This window comes from Cynocephalus volans, chromosome 12 (assembly GCF_027409185.1).
Source record: "Cynocephalus volans isolate mCynVol1 chromosome 12, mCynVol1.pri, whole genome shotgun sequence".
Taxonomy (NCBI): domain Eukaryota; kingdom Metazoa; phylum Chordata; class Mammalia; order Dermoptera; family Cynocephalidae; genus Cynocephalus; species Cynocephalus volans.
The window spans coordinates 20652793-20669958 of NC_084471.1; the positions used below are offsets into that span (position 1 = coordinate 20652793).

General features: G+C 40.8%; 1 protein-coding gene across 1 annotated transcript in view; it reads right to left on the reverse strand.

Annotated features, from left to right (window-relative positions):
- The window catches only part of STAB2 (stabilin 2), a 164677-nt gene extending 149667 nt beyond the window's left edge, over positions 1 to 15010 (reverse strand). Inside the window, exons 1-3 of the mRNA XM_063075355.1 lie at positions 14933 to 15010; positions 11754 to 11887; positions 10309 to 10424 (exon numbers count right to left, since the gene is read on the reverse strand). Coding sequence (XP_062931425.1) covers positions 10309 to 10424; positions 11754 to 11887; positions 14933 to 15010 — 328 coding nt within the window. The remainder of the gene's footprint in view (positions 1 to 10308; positions 10425 to 11753; positions 11888 to 14932) is intronic.
- Between the last annotated feature and the right edge of the window lie 2156 nt (positions 15011 to 17166).

The following is a 17166-nucleotide window of genomic DNA, read 5'->3' on the forward strand; positions in this document are numbered from 1 at the left end:
CCTCTTTGGGCTCAGATGGTGATTTGGGAACCAGAGCCAACCCTGGGCAGGACTAAGGAGGTAGAGAGATGACAGTTCTCCCACCATCTCCTTCTCTTGGTCCCTGTGCCTCCCATGGCTGTGTATGCAGGGCATTCTCTGGGTGACATCCAGCTTGCCTCTGGGCTGGCTCAGAAGAACACAGAGCCTTCTTCATCCTGAGGTTCAGCAATCAGTGCCACCTTGCAGGAATGCCCTCCCAGGCATTTTTACATTTGCAGGTAATAATGCCCGAGTCCCAGTCCCCTGCACTCACATTCCACTGACTGGTTTCTTCCGTGAATGGAGCCAACCCTCCTCCTCAACTAACACTCTCCTGTCCAGCCCCAGCCGACTGCTACCCACTCCCTGGACGTGCTTTCCCTCCACTGCTTCCTTCTTCCCACCCTTAAGACACTCTCCCTGAATACACCTCCATCGCAGATTTAACTTTTCCATCCCCTGGGAGCCTGTTCAACTTGTCCCATGGCTTGTTATGACACACATAGCAGAAAGCAGAGCAGAGTCATCGACTGAAAATATAACCGTGTTGTAGGCTACAGGCTGACCACGGAGGAATTGGAGCGCTTCCCCCATTCCAGGTCCCACGAATGTGACTTTGTGTCCAGGAAGTCTGGGTCTCCTTTTTCCTTAGGGGCAATTAACAAGCCTTTCTTTTAAAAATATTTAGGCAGCGGTTCCTCTAAGGTGATTCTTTGGATGAGCTGTTTTGAATCACCTGGGAGGGGGAATTGTTACAAAGGCAGATTCCCAAGACCCTCCTCATCAGGAATGCAAGCCACGAAAATGAACCTCTCAGATCTCCAACTTTGGGAGCATAACTCCTTGAAATTCACCATCCTGGTCGTGAGGCCACACTTCCCAGAACTGCCTTCAGCCAGTGAGTGAGCATGGCAGGGACTGCAGGATACAGGACTCCTCCTTTGGGTGACTTTGGCTGGAGGACTCCCCATCGGCTTTACCAAAGCTTCTTAGAACTACACATAGTCTAAGACTTTTCTGTCCAACCTCCCTGGATTCCCTCTCTTGCTCACAAGGGTCAGACCTGCATTGCTGTCTGCTGGTCCTTGTGGATATGTCTCCACAGACACTAGTCACGGAAAGCAGATGAAACTGAAATAAATTGGAGGTGTCCCTTCCTCTGGGTGGATGAGGTCTACACCAGAGAGCATGGGTTGGCAAGCTGAGGACAGGCTGAATTTCAGTCCATGCCAACCCCCTTAGCCAATAATAACCTTCTACAATTTTATGCAAAGTTGGACACTTCACACCTACTGAAAAGGGATTTCTGGGTATAAGACTCAGGAATATGCATTTTAACAGGCTTGGCAGTTAATTCTACAGGATGAAGGTGAAGATCTTTATCCCTGCAGGCTGCTGGGAAGCACTGCCTAGGAGTTGACTGGCCTACACATGGGATGGTGGTGTGGTGCATGGGCTGGACAACCAGGCAAAGTCCTTGATGCTTCCACCAGGTCCTGCTGTGGATGGGCTTAGTGGGGAGGATGTGCCTGGATACTTAGCTGGAACAAGACTTGCTTCAGAGGAAACTGCAGCACTGGGCAGCTGGCAGAAGGCCAGCGCTGGTTTGGGGAGGGCATGAGCCTAAGGAGATGTTGTGCACTGACTTAAGCCGCTTTGACTAACCAGCAGTTAGGTTCTTTGGGTAAATCCGTGTAGCCTCTGGTGGCTAGAGGTCAACAAGAGCCTTACCTCCTAAATTGTACCAGGAGGTGTGTTAGGATGAAAGAAAATTCTGTAATCTTCTTACTCACCAGGCACTAAAACAGTCATACTATTTATTCTTGAAATTCTCAAAAAGCTCCACTCTTTGCCCTGGGGCCCCAGTGCAACAATGTTCTAACACAGAGTACTCCTCAAAGTGGATACGGCAGGCCAGTGAGGCTCTCAGCACAAGAGCTTCCCAGAAGCTACCCCGCTGCTGTGCTTCCTGGATGCGTATATCTCTTCCACGAAAAGGGTGATGGGCTCCAGTAGTCTTTGTAACAAAACACCTGTCTCAAACACCAGTCATTTCTCCAGTGACAAATAATTGCTAAATGAAAGAGTTGACTGTGATGTTCCTGAAGCCAGGGAGTGTGTTTTGTTGATCCTCGTGTTCCCAGTGTTAATTAAGAAGCTAGATAGAATGTAAGCTTCATGAGGGTAGGAAACTTTGTATTTTATTCAATGATATATCAAATGTATAGATCAATGCTTGGCAATAGCGGGAGTTTAATAAGTATTTACTGAATGAAGGAATGAATACATGAATGACTGACCAATTAAAACTCTAAAAGTAGAGATTCAGCTGACCATTAGAGGTGGGCCTCTGGGAAAATAATTTAAGTAAGAGGATATCTGTTCCTGATTCTCAGTCACAATCATATATGACTCCACTCAGGTCAAGGGTAGACCACAGGAGCTAAAGAAATTGGTTAAGAAGAGAGAAAATAATACCAGATGTAAATCTGCATCCACAGAAAAGAATGAAGAATACTGGGCATGATCATAATGTGGTTAAATGTAATATATCTTTTCCCAACATTTAAAATAATTTAAAGAATAGTTGGTTGCTTAAACAAAACTGATAACAATATGTTGTGGGGCTTGTAACCTATATAGAAGTAAAATGCATGACAACAATATTACCAAGGCTGAGAGGGTAGACATGGGTATATACTGTTTTCAGATTCTTGAGTATAGAGTGGTGTAATATTGCTTATAGGTAAACTGTGATAGGTTAAAGGTATATTCTATAAACCCTAAAGAAAACACTTTTAAAAATCCCCCCGAACAAAAGGTATAGCTAATAAATAAGCCAATAAAACATGTAAAATAGGATCATAAAAATAATTAATTAATCTAAAAGAAGGCAAACAAAGAAGGGAAAAAGGAACAAAGAGCAAATAGAAAACAAATAGCAAGATGGGAGATGTAAACCCAACATATTAAATACAAATACTCTATAACTAAAAAAAAAAAAAAAAAAAGGACAAGACCCAAATAACAAAAATCAGAAATGAAAAGGGAGACATTACAACTGACACCACAGAAATACAAAGAATCATTAGAGACTACTACAAACAACTATACACCAACAAATTTGAAAACCTGGAGGAAATGGATAAATTTCTGGACACATACAAACTACCAAGACTGAATGAAGAAGAAATAGAAAACCTGAACAGACCAATAACAAGCAATGACATCGAAGCAGTAATCAGCAGCCTCCCAACAAAGAAAAACTCAGGACCCGATGGCTTCACTGCTGAATTCTACCAAACCTTTAAGGAGGGATTAATACTAATTCTTTTCAAACTATTTCAAAAAATTGAAACCAAGGCCATTCTCTCAAATTCATTCTATGAGGCCAGCATCACCCTGATACCCAAATCATACAAAGATACAACAAAAAAAGAAAACTACAGACCAATATTCTTGATAAACATAGACACAAAAATCCTCAACAAAACATTAGCAAACAGAATACAGCAACACATCAAAAAAATTATGTACCAAAATCAAGTGGGATTCATCCTAGGGATGCAGGGATGGTTTAACACATGCAAATCAATAAAAATCAACAAAATCAAGAACAAAAACCATATGATTATCTCAATAGAGGCAGAAAAAGCATTCCACAAAATTTAACATCCCTTTATGATAAAGGACCTCAGCAAATTAGGTATAGAAGGAAAGTATCTCAATATAATAAAAGCCATATGTGACAAATACCACATGTCCTCACTCATAAGTGGGAGCTAAAAAAAGTAAAATAAAATAAAGAAATAAAATTAAAAAAAGAAAGAATGAAAGAAAGAAAGACACAACAATCACAATAATACATTGAACTTTCAATGTGAAGGAACAAAATTGTGGTTACTAGAGGTGGGAAAGGGGGAGGGGGAGGGGAGCTGTCATTATTATTAGCAATATAGAGCCTGGGTAGAATGCCACCAAGCACATTACATGTACTATCTCAGTACATTTAATCCTTACAATGGCCATATGAAGTGGTTATCATCACCATTTTACCTAAGAGGAAACTGAGGCATAGTGAGGTTAGCTACAAGGTCACACAGCCATTAGGCTCAGAGATAAGGATTTCCATTCAGCTCTGCCTGACTTTAGAGGCTTGTAATTATGCTTCTCTGTATGGATTGCTTATGAAATTTTACATGGCTTACGTGTTTTTATGTCATTCATTTAATCGATTGATTCATTCAACCTTCATTATCTATGATTATTTTCAAAGCTGGCAATACTTTCTCTTTGTGTTTCCACAAGAAAGTAAAATAAGGTCTCGTCAGGGCAGAAAGGGGCCTGTATGCCTCTTGTTATGGTCAGGAAGGGGCTGGTGAGGCCAGCCTTAGTGCTTATTTCTGAGGAGATGCTCTTCACGGTCCATTGGATGTCTGCTTATAGCTGTGCTAGAGGTGAAGGAATCTGCTGGTTAGTAATTGCTGTCTCCTGGGGATTTTTCTGAGCCTCAATATCAAACATTCTGCAGGGGATGTGAGGTTTCTCTATAGAAGGTCCTTCATCCTGGCCCAGCCCTCTCTCTCAGTGGCTTGTGACTCAATCAGCTAAAGGCCAAGGTGAATACTTACTGTTATAGCATGAATGTTTGTGTCCCCCCCTAAGTTCACTGTTGAAGCCCTAAGCCCCAACATGATGGCATTTGGAGACAGTGATAAGGTGGGCCCTCCATGATGGGATTGGTGTCCTTATAAGAAGAGGAAGACAGACCAGACAATTCTCTCTCTCTCTCTCTTTTTCTCTCTGCTATATGAAGACACACAGAGAAGATGGCCATCTGCAAGCCAGGAAGAGCCCTCATCAGGAACAAAATCTGTCTGAATCTTGATCTTGGACTTCCCAGCCTCCAGAACTGTGAGAAATAAATGTCTGATGTTCAAGCCTCCCAGTCTATGGAATTTTGTTGTAGCAGCCTGAGCTTAGACACCTACTGTCCCCATATTCCTAAAGGGTAGGCCTTTGCTTTGGCTTGAGGTGTCAGGATGACCCATGGGTCCACCTACAGAAAAGCAGACAATGGTGAGAAGAAAAATACTAGACTTATGGGACCATAAACTACATAAAGAAATGAGATGCACAGAAATGTCCTTACCAAACTGCCAACCTTTTGTAGAGAGTTAGTTATCAGCTCAGAAACAGATAGAATTTGTTGAGCATTTGCTATTATCGCTAAGCACTTTACATGCATGGTCTCATTCTCACAACAACCGTATGAGGACGGTATCATCATCATCATCATCATCATCATCATCATCATCATCATCATCATCATCATCGTCACCCAGGTTATAGATATGAAAACCAAGGCTAAGAGAACGAACTTGCCCAAGCTCACATGGTTAGTAAGAGTTGGAACTGGCATTGCAATCAGGCCTGCAATAATTTGAGTCTGTAACCACTAAATGGGAGTATACCAGCTCAACACCTTAGAACATAAAATCAAATTAATAAATAATGCCTGAAATAAAGTGGCCAGCTGGTGACCTGAGAACCGCACAAGACAGAAATGATAATTGGCATATTCTGAGTGCTTACCCTCTGCCAGGCACATCCTAAGCACATGATATGCTCCACCTCACTTAATCCTCAGTACAATCTTAGGAAGGCAGGAGTATTAGCATCATCATTGCCATTTTATAAATGAGGAAACTGGTGCCAAAGGATAGGGTTACCAGATAAAACATAGGATGCCCATTTATATTTGAATTTCAGATAAACAATGAATAATTTTTTTAGCATAAATATGTCCCAAATATCATATTGTTGTTTATCTGAAATTCAAATTTAACTGTGTTCTTTCTTTTGGTATTTGCTAAATCTGGCAACCAACCCTACAGGGTGTGTAAGACCCAGAACTAGAAAGAGGTAAAGCTGTGAATGGTACTGGGGCAATCTGACGTTAGAGTTTGTGATCTCACTATAAAACCACACTGCCTCTCTCTTTGAGGCTGGAACTAGAAGGCAACGCAACTCCAGGCAGGACAGGCACACAGCTAACGGTGAGGCAAGTTTCCCAGCGGAGGGCTAGTAAGAGCAGGAGCTGATCCTGCAACACAGCCAGGTGTTCTGGGAAGCAGGAGAGAATAATGGGTGAGAGCTGGGGCTCTACAATGAGATAGACAGGCCTGTTTCCTAGTCTGACTCTCCACTTCTTAGTTTGTTCTCATTGGACAAGATGCAAAACTCCTTAAAGTCCCCAGTATCCTCATTTGGGCTCACGGGTACAATTGATTTTCCTTGTCCACTTTTGTGTCCATCTCCCTCAGTAATCTGTGAGCTTTTGGGGGGTAAGAACCTATCATATATGTGATTAGGTGCAGCATTTAGTAGGTGCTCAATAAATGCTTGATTTTTATGAGGTAGCCAACCCTGGAAGGAACTTTGGAAAAAAGGTAGCAAGAGAGTGGGAGTTTGATAATTTGTAAAAACCACTTGTTTGATTTTTAAATAGAAAATTTAAGGCAAAAGTATACGTTTCTTCTCTGCTTCTCAAATCATTTTCTATCACTTCATGCCCCATTAAGAAAGAAGATGGGGAAACTGACATTCTCTGCAACCATGCTTGGAAGAGATATTAAAGAACTCACCACAAGGGCACATTTCTGATGCATTGTGAAGCTCAAGTGTCTGATAAGACTATTTTAGGTCATTATCACATTTCCCTTTGGTCATACTACTCTGGTGGTTTCGTGCTTTGTGACTTTCCTCATGCAGGAGGTTGAGACATTATAAGCTGTCAGCAAATCATCAGAGGTCTGTTTCTTTAAAACAAGATAATAAACTTCCTGCCCAGCCAGAGGCCAGGGACTTCCCTGTAACTTTATCTCCTAAGAAACTCTAGAGGTGCCTATTCCATGTCACCACCTTTGTTTAAAAGCTTAGTGCAGAGTGCTAGGCAGAAAACATATCCTGGTATTCCATTTATAGCTCTGGTTAGAATTGTCTGCCTGGGAAACTGAAGTGAAATATGTCCTTCATGTCAACTCAGCATTATTTGTCACTCAGAGCAAAAAAAGGACATGCCTGAAAGAATGGTTTCAAATCCATACAGTCCATTATTTGCAAACTCTGCAGTAAATGGCAAGGAATATGCAGTGGGAGAGACAAAGGTCTGAAAACACAAACAGCATGATATTAAAAATTAATGTGAATAATAATTTAATGACACTGACCTAAAAAAGAAAAATCAAGACCTTTTCTCTCTGAAATAAATCAGATTGCTTTGGCCACAGTTGAGTTTGTGTGTAGCCTCTCTGCACACATTTCTTTCTCATTACTCTGAGTCATTGCACAAATCCAGTAATGCTCATGGTAGAACAAAAAAGAACTGGGGTGTTTAAATAAAAAAATCTAATTCATCTCAAATAGGATATTGGCTGTTCAGACATGATTAAGTTTCAAAGTTAAAACTGTGTTTTTGTGCTAATGAGACAAGACGGCCACATGCACACTTGATAAAGCACTACAAATATTAATTAGGGAGAAGCAGGTTAAATCTGGATAGAAACACCTTCCTTAAGTCAGAATGATATTTTTTCCCCAAGTTAGAATTCATGCCTTATTCTTAATTCTAGAAAATGATGGGTAATTTTTTTTTTATTGTGCTTTTTTGTGTTTTCCAAGTTTTCAGTATTGATCATGGAGTTATTTCCTAATTTGGGTAAGATACTACTGAAATAATTTTTGAAATAACCCAGAGGTGTTGAGTATGAATGTGTTTGTTGATGCATTAAAAAGGAAGTGGATGTCCCATTTCCTTTGGAAACAAGGCCATGCTAGAGCATGGGAAAGTGCTTCCTCAAAAAGAAGGATGGACATGTGTCAGCAGCTCTGAAATGGCCTTATCCTTGCGGAAATGTAAAGGGACAGTCAAGGTCTTGCTTGCTACCACCACGAAATGGGATTCGTGAAATACACGGCCAAGTAGAGGATTTATCTTTTTCCTGAGCCAGAGGAAGGAAGCCTTTCGAGGCATTTAGTATGTTTGGAAGATGAAGATAATGGGAAGTACCCTTTTGCCACAATGAAAGGACATCAGAAATAACGTCCAGGCCTCAGCTGTCACACATTTTTGAATCCTCTTTGCCTGCTCGTGTTTTACGAGTTACTCACTGTTTAGAAAGAGCTCAGGGAGAGTCTCATTATCAGAGGTCTATTTTGACTGTGACTCACTCATTCAGTGATTCATTAAACCTGTATAAAGTGCCTTCTTTGTGTCATACACTTTGCCCAGTCCTTTCACCTAGATTAATGTTTTAAAATCTCTACCACAGTTTTGTAAAGTTTTGTAAAAAGGACTTTTTACTCTCCTGTGACAGATGAGGATATTGAGGCCTAAGCAGGAATACATTTGTCCAGACCAATAAGTGATGGAACTAAGTTCAAACCTAGATCTTTAGGCTGCAGGTCCAGTGTTCTGCCCTCCTGGCTGTGGTCTGCGTTCATTATGTTGGACATGCTGACTTTTGCACTGCATCTTGGACAAAGCCTTTTCTTGTCTATGGTGTGTTTGATTAATAACTTAGCATCTGATTAGTTTTCGTGGGTTAGAAAGACATAAGCAAATCGAAAAGTTCTTTCTATTGTATCAGAATGTCTGCAAGATCTGGATGTGATCATGACCACATTTGGCACTAAAGAAAGTCTTTGAAATCTGGAAGTCTGGGTTAATCACTTTAAAAGACATTGCACCTATGTGTTTCTGCTGTGCTAAACTCTTAGAAATATGCAGTGCCAGCATACTAGGGTGAATCTGAATGTAGAGCAGTTAACAGAGAAAAGGGCCAGGATATCTTAAATGCCAAACCTTGACCTTTCCAGGCCAAGGAGAATAATCCAAACGTTGACTGAGAAGGCTGAAAGAACCTATCAATCTAAAGAGGCATTAGAAACACATTCTGAGGATCTCCTTTCTGACAAGCTCTGCTCTAGGCTATGGGATAAAGCAGAAAAACAGTAGGCTTTGGTGTCAAGCAGCCGTGAACTTGAACTTGCTTTATTATTCAAGCTATTTCTTTGCCAGGAAACTGGAAAGAGATAATTTTCAAATCTGATTCCTCATAGGCAAAATGGGGATGAAAATGTCTAATGCAAGGATTTGTTTTAAGAATTATATCAGATAATACAGGCTGAGCACCTCTCTCGTACCTGATGTCAGCAACGCTGAGTAAACAGAAGCTCTTATTCATTTAATCATTAAACAACAACTGAAGGCAACATTATACATACAACATGGGCCCAACTATTTAGAAGCTATATAGAAAAAGAAGACCAAGATTGAAATACACAAAAGTATTTAGGGTTTCTTATGTGTGACAGAATACAAGTTGATATTTTTCTTTCTTTACCTTTATAAACTTTACAAGCTGTGTACAATTTGCTTAATAACTTTAATCAGAAAAAAACAAAGCAGAAGAGAACTAATCTTTCCCCTTACATGGATCCTAAGGAGATGTTTTCATTATATCTTAGAAGATCGGGAACAAATGATAAATTCATGAATTAAAATGCATAATTCTTGACTCATCCCACCCCAAAAGCGATTTCGCACAGTTTGCACATGGTAGCAAGGACTCAGTCACCATCTGAGTGCTAACGGCTGACAGATGCTATGCTTGGTCACAGAAGTCTAACTGTACCGTTGATTTAGACCTTTGCTAGTAGTTTTTCTTACAGTGGAACCTGGTTAGAATTAATTTTTATGTATATACGTATTTCCATGTAACTTTTCACGGTTAACTTTATATGGTTGTTTTACACTGAGGTGTCTTAAGTCCAACATTATAGAGTTTGATATTCCACCCTAAGACTTAAATTTTTAGAATATTTAATGACTATTTTGGCTGCCAAACAATAACCACAGTCTTTGAAATATAGTAATAAAATTTATTCTTAAAGAATTTTGTATTTGGGGTCATAATAGCCAGCATGTTCACTTCTTCTCTTTGGCCCTTTGTCTTTTTTATTTACAAAAATAGATATCTTTTCAATTGTCCCTTTTCCTGGCTTATAAAGAAATTCTCTTAAAGAGAAATCTCTAACTGCAGCAAAGTAGATTTCTTTATAAAAGCTGACAGGGTGAGAAAGATTGTCTACACCCAAACTAAAATGAAGATTTCTAGAAAAGGATGCTTACATTCTCCTTTCGCTGGGCTTCCTTTATTTCAATTTTTTGTGAGATGGGACATCGAGATGCAGGTATTAAAGTCCAAATGTTGTGTCACTTACCCATGCAGTCTGGGCCCCAGTGACCTGGACAACACTGAGGTTGAAGATAGTCTTTCCTACAAATATGGCGGCATCCAGGGAGTGACAGAGAGTAAGTTCTCACCTCAAAAGTGTACCTTGGAGGGAGAAGAGAGGATGTTAACCCATGATCAGAGCAATACAGATAACCATAGGTGGTGGGATTGCCCTAAATTTTTATTTAGGTCTTTATACTTACCTATAGTTGGAAAAATATAGATTAAACACATTTGGCTTTCTAGGTAGAACAAAATTTAATCATGAATTATTTTCAATTGTAAGTAATGTAAGAAAAAAATCAGGGAACAATGAAAGTCAGGGAGAAATATCTAGGGGTGATATCGGGAGTGAAGTAGGATGAAATAAATGATTTTAAGGTTTCCTTTCATACAAAATGAAAAATAATACTGATTGAGTACTAATTTCTACACTAGTAGACTGAGTAAACAAAAAATTTTGTTTGCATTTGGAGCTCATAGCTGTACCCATTAGAGCAGAGCCACTTATCCTTCCCCAGGATTAAGCTTGAATTATGAGGGTTTTGAATCATAAGAGGCCTTCAAGAATGCAATGTTCACATAAAATGCAACCATGCTGTAGAACGAATGCCCCCCAACCTCACTGAAGCTTAAATCCCCACTGTAACTGTTGAGTTTGGGAAATTCTATTATGGTAATTGAAAGGTGGGGCCTTGAAGAAGTGATTAGATTGTAGGAACATACTGTAGTGAATGGATTAATAATGGTGGTTGTGGGTGTGATTCTGAGGGCTTTAAAAGAAGAGATCAGGAGAGGTTAGTCTCTCTGCTTTGCCATTTCAAAATGTGATACCCTGAATCACTGTAGTCACCACCAGCGCAGAGCCCTCACCAGTTGTGTTCCCTGGACTTTGGACTTTCCAGCCTCCAAAACTGTAAGCGGTAAATTTCATTTTCTTATAAATCACCTAGTTCCAAGTATTTTGTTATAAGCAACAGAAATGTACTAATACAATTTGTTTCCCCTCTTTGGTTTCTAATTAGTATCAGGGCCCATAGCTAGTTATGAGGTGACTACCAGACCCACCCAAGGCTTTTAACACATTCAGACTAGAACCTTTTCCAAATAAAACGTAACCCAGATTTTCAAAATAAAGAAGGGAAGGGGAAGGGAGAATGTTTATGTGCAATAAAATATAGTCAGTTTTGTATTGAAATGTGAATCAATAACAATACATGCTTTAGACTCAAGTTCATAAATTGTGAATTACCTAAGTTTGGCCTCAATGATGAGGCAGGTTTGGACCATGAAGAGAGACTGAACTTGGTTTTAGAGTAAGAGAAAAATCATGCAGATGCTTTATAGTTTTTGAGACAGGGAGTTTCAATTCGTCTTCACAATTCCTTAAGTTCCAAGACTTAGGCACACTTGTTTTCTCATAGCAAGTACCTGCAATCTCGAACCCCTACAGAGCCATTGGTAATCTTGGTGTAACCATCTGGACACTTGACTCCAAAGTTGAGTGAGCAGGATTGGCACTCAGTCCTAATTGTTAGAAGAGACTTCTTATCACATCTTTTGGCCTGTGTAAACATAAAAAGAACATCATTTCCCATTATCAGAGCCTTGCAAAATGTCTGGCTTGGCCAGTCTTCTTCATTGGCTTCAACTCAGTGGAATTCCAGGGATGGCAACGAGGTTTATTGGCAATGACTGGCTTACTGCTTCCAACCTTTCTGGGAGTGGTGTTGGGATCGACAAAGCATGTCTGCAATGGCTGTGGGAGAGGGAAGAGACATTGCTTGTACTATATATTGGCCATCTCTGATCTAGAGTCTGGAGTTCAGCAAGGTAAGGTAATGTCATTACACACACTTATCCAAGAGGGGACCTGAAATATAAGTATTGCAGAATACATGTTTCATAGGGGAAATAGTTAAAGCTGATTATTCAAGATCAATTGGTCAGAGATCAACAGGTCTCAAGTATATTTTTTCATCGTTGATTCTACAGGAATATCTGCCCTGGGGACAGCATCATGCTAAATGCTGTGGAAGATAACAGTTCCCGTTCCAAAGATATTTGCAATCTTTAGGTTACAATCTACCTAGAAAGTAGGCTCCATGGGAGTGAGTATCTTTTTCTGTTTTGTCCAGAGCTGTACTCAAAGCTCCTAGAACAGTGTCTGATGCATAGTAGGGGTCAGTGAATCCTTGTTGAATAAATGAATAAATTGGGAAAATTAGACACACTGGAATCAGTTATTTAGCAACATAAGGTGGCAGAGAATCAACTGCTGAAAAGAATAATCCAGACCCACTTTGGTCCTGTCTTTAGGATCTCCCATTGTTCACAGCACTGGGGCTGACCCTCCCAGTTAGATCGCCTTCCCTTTCTCAAGTTTCCTGAATCTTTGCATCAAGCTTAAGATGAGGCAGCTTTGTACAATGAAGAGAGACTGAACTCGGGGTCAAAATGCCTAAGTGTGGAGTCAAGTTCTATATTTTATTAAGTGTGCAATTTTGAATGAATTTCCTACCCTTTGCCATCACCTGTAAAGGGGAGATATTCATAATCACTTTTGAGGTTACTGAGACCTTTAAATGACAGGTGCAAATTTCCTGGCCCAGTCTCTGGATTATTACAGGCAGTAACCGCTGGTTCCTGTAACTCTGCTCTATCCCACCCCTGTGCTTTGCCTGTTGCCTCTCCTGGCAGGAATGTTCTCTCCTCTCCTGTTGGCCACCCCAACTATATCCTTCAAGGCCCTGTTTAACACCATCTCTTCCTTTTCTCTACTTCTTTCTACTCTTCTTATGGCTGGCCCAGTGGAGCACATTTTGTTATTCTTTGCTCTCCATTTAAAATCCCCTTGAGGGAGAAAACCACATTTCATACTTCTTTGTTGTCTCCCAGCTCAATCTGCAGACCCAGCAGTAGGTTAGGTGTAGTAGAAGTGTCATCAGTCCTTCTAAGATCATTCAGTATGTAAAGTCTGCATAAGAAGAACCTTTACACTTACAGAACAATTTATGGTTACACATACTTCCAAAGGCATTATCTTATTTGATCTCAATGCTCTAAAGATAAGTAGGGCAGGTATCATCATCCTCATTTTTGGGGGGAGACAACTGAGGTGAAGGACAGCACAGTGACATGTCCAAGGTCACCCTGTAACTTACTTCTGGTTCCTTGAGTATCACTTTCTCTTCCCTATACTCAAGTGGCGTATAGAAAAATGAAACTAGGCAGCTTTCGTTTGGTGGTCATTATGATCCAAAAGAGCACTGGAATGCTCTTTATGGAATAATAATAAAAGCTACACTTAGATACAGTTTGAATTAATCCCCTTTAAGTGTCATGACACCTCTACGTTTTTTTTTAAAGCATGCTTTTCTTTACATTAGGGTTACCCATTTATTAAGAATATGGGGTAACATGACTTTGTCTTTTCTTTCTTAGTAGGCCAGATTAAATGCCCTCATTTTAAGAAACCCCTTGACCTTTAAATTGCCCTTTTCAGATGGAATGGCTCATGCTACCTCTCATACGTAAGTATTTACAAACTTGTCCCCTCTGAAAAGTAGACTCAGCTTTCAACACCCGTCAAGGCCTGATTTCTACACTAACCTAAGCACTCGGCGATGATGATGGTGATGGTGATGATAATTACTACCATTTGTGGAGCACTGTCAGTGGAGACACTGACGCTTAGAGAAATTAAGTAACTTTCTCAGAGTCGATCAGTTAGTGAGCTGTGGAGCACTGTGACTGATCCTCAGATATATTTGTTAAACCTACAGGTGAAAGCCACAGTTCAGATTCACCCCTATCTAACTTCAGAACTGGAATAGCTAACCCTTATGTCATCTTCCCACGTTTTCATAAAAAGCATGATCAGACTTCAGCCAACTGGAGTAAAATTGGTGTTGATAAAAATTGCCTGCAGATGCAGAATCATGTTTAAGATTTATTTTTAATAGATCAGAAATCGTATACCGTGAAATGCATTTTAAGTAAATCACCTCAGATGTGCTCTCACTGATACTAGCCTCACTCTCTGGTGACAGCTCGTGTGAGCTTGCTCGAGGGCCCGGTGTGCTGGTATACTTCACATGGGCTACCCAGAAGACCACCCTGTACTTTCGCTACAGCCCTGTGCAAGGCAGAAGGGGTGAACTCCTGATGAATTTTGTTAATATTTCTGACACTTATGTTCCTCAGCCAGATATCATCCACCCTGGAATTCCCCAGAACATCTCTCCACAGCTATAGTCATTTTCTACAGTCAGAAAGATGGGATAGTAGGTACTCACAGTGATGAGACTATTAAAGCAAACAAAAAGCAGGATAACAAAATATGCAGTGGGAACAGGAATGTTGGCACTAAAATCAGAGATCCCAGCAGTGGTGGTTTAGTACAGGAATAGAAAGAACTGGCCTAGCACACTTTCAGAGAGATGGCGCATCACCTTAGGACCTTATTCTCCACGAGCTTTCTCTTTATTTTATGAAGTCCAGATAGTATTCTTTACCCATGACAATAGAGGAAAATAAGAAGCTTTTGAACACATCCTGAAAATCAACATGAAAGTCATTATGAAATCAATATGAAAGTCTCATCTTACCTGCCCTGTGGCTTCGGCCGGGGAGCAGAAACTCTGTACCACCAATCCGAGAAAACAAAAGATGAAATATTGTAGCATGATGAGGAAATATTTGCTGCTTTTTTGTGCCAAGCAACTGTCAGGCCGATTGAACTATTTTAACTTATTTTGATGATTTCTCAGTGAATTCTTTCTCATTTCAGTGTTTACTTTTAAATCTTTTCCTTTCCTGTTCCTGGATCGAACCAGAAGACATGTGAGATCTGCCTCTAGACAGGAAACATGGCAAATCCAGGGGTCTTGATGGCACTGGCCACTCTAAACTGTATATATGTCCCGGCTGAATGACAGGATATCCTGAAAGGGCTGAGGCAGAGACCTGACCCAGAATTTTTGTGCCTTGTGAAACTCCCAAGAACAGTTCCTGCCTCCCACTGCCCTGCCCACCCCGCCGCTGGTCCTGCCTACCGCGGGCCCCGCGGCCCTGGCGACATTTCCACAACCACGCCATGCAGCACCGCAGGCCCTTCTCTCTAAACGCAAGGGCCAAGCTCGCTGCTGGGCAGTGTCTGTGGGAGTGGACATAAGCAGGCACAATCCCAGGCACACGTTACAGAAGCCCTGGTTTCTGTTTTGAAGGAGGGTGGTGGCTTCACCCGGTGTGGTTGGCAAACTCTACTGTGAAGAAACGTCTCCTTGCAGATTCTAGCAGTTGGGTTTTTGACTCCTCATTTGTTCCTTTCCAGGCCACTCCGGTAGCGAGTGACTAAGTCTGAAGGTTTAAGAAGCCTTCTAACCTTCAAGGCTCAGATTTAATGCCACCTCTTCTGGGAAGCCTTCCTGTCCTGCCCCTTCTCATGATCCTGGAGACCCTCCCAGAATTTTACAGACAATGCCATGAAAGCCCAGTATGATAAGCCAGCCACCGTATCAGAGTTCATCTGTCTGTTTGTCTGTCTCCCATGCCCAGTTGTGAATTGCTTGAGTGCAGGGGCATAGCCTTCGTCTTTTCTGTACCCCTCAAAGCCTGAGCAGAGACCCGCATTTGAAAACAATAAAAACAATTAGGAATAATAGCCGACACTTTTTGAAAACTTACTATGTGCCGATCACTATCCTAGATTTCTCCATTGGGTTTACTGGTTTAATCCTCATGACAGTTGGTGAGATAGTTAGGATTATTTTCCCCATTTTACAGAAGAGGAAACTGAGGCGGAGAGGTTAAGCAACATATCCGAGGTCACAGCTAGTGATGATTTGGATACTAGTGAGTCTAATATTCGAATTGTGTGGATCCAGAGCCAGTACTGTTAACCACTACCCTTTACTGCTGAAAACAATAAATATTTAATGAATAAATAAATAGCAGGTAGTATTTCAGTAGTATTGGAAACTGTGATGGAAAAGTGTGAGACGTAGCACCAGGCGGGATAAATAAAGTCTGGGCTTATCAACAAAACAGGCACATGAGGACACATCTCATGAAACTGAATTAACTGGGAGACTTATGCAGTTATACTAGTTTGGGTTAAATGATCCTTCTTTCCCTACAAAGTTGCTTTCTCTCTTTGAACTTTTGAAACGTTATGTTGACCAGTAAGCTAAGAAACTTTTCCAACCCAGAAAGGCCCCTCACAGGCTAACCCCGAGGTCTAGATGGGAAGATGTCAGATGAGGAAGATCTAATAATCCCTTGGTTCAGTGGGTCTCAACCCTGGCTGTTCATTAGAATCCTGGGGAAGCTTAAAAAAAATTACTAATGCCCTGGCCCAACTCCAGAACTATCAAATCAGAAATCCTTGGAATGGGGCACAGGAGTATGTTTCAAAGCTTCCTGGGTGATTTCATTTGCATTGCACTGTTGCTTGATGAGGAATGAATTGTTATTGTGTAAAGCCAATGCAATTTTAGTTTATCTTTTACAGCAGCTGGGTTACCTTAACTAATGTACCAGGGAAATAAATTGGAAGCTTCTTCCTGATTCCTTTCTTTCTAAAGAATGTAGGTAAATATCTGGGGGTTGGAATGGACTAGATTCCAGGTGAAATGATAAAACGAGCCCATACTGTCATTTCCTAAAATAGTGTTTCACCAAACAATATTCAGTTCTGGGAGATGCTGTGGGGGCACTGGAGAAGAGTTCTCTTAACAGATAATTTGGGAAATTCTGCCTTCAGTGTCCCTTTCTTATAGATTGACCATGCTCATTAGCCATTTAAAGGTTCTGACAGGTCCTGCGGTAAAACAACATAACA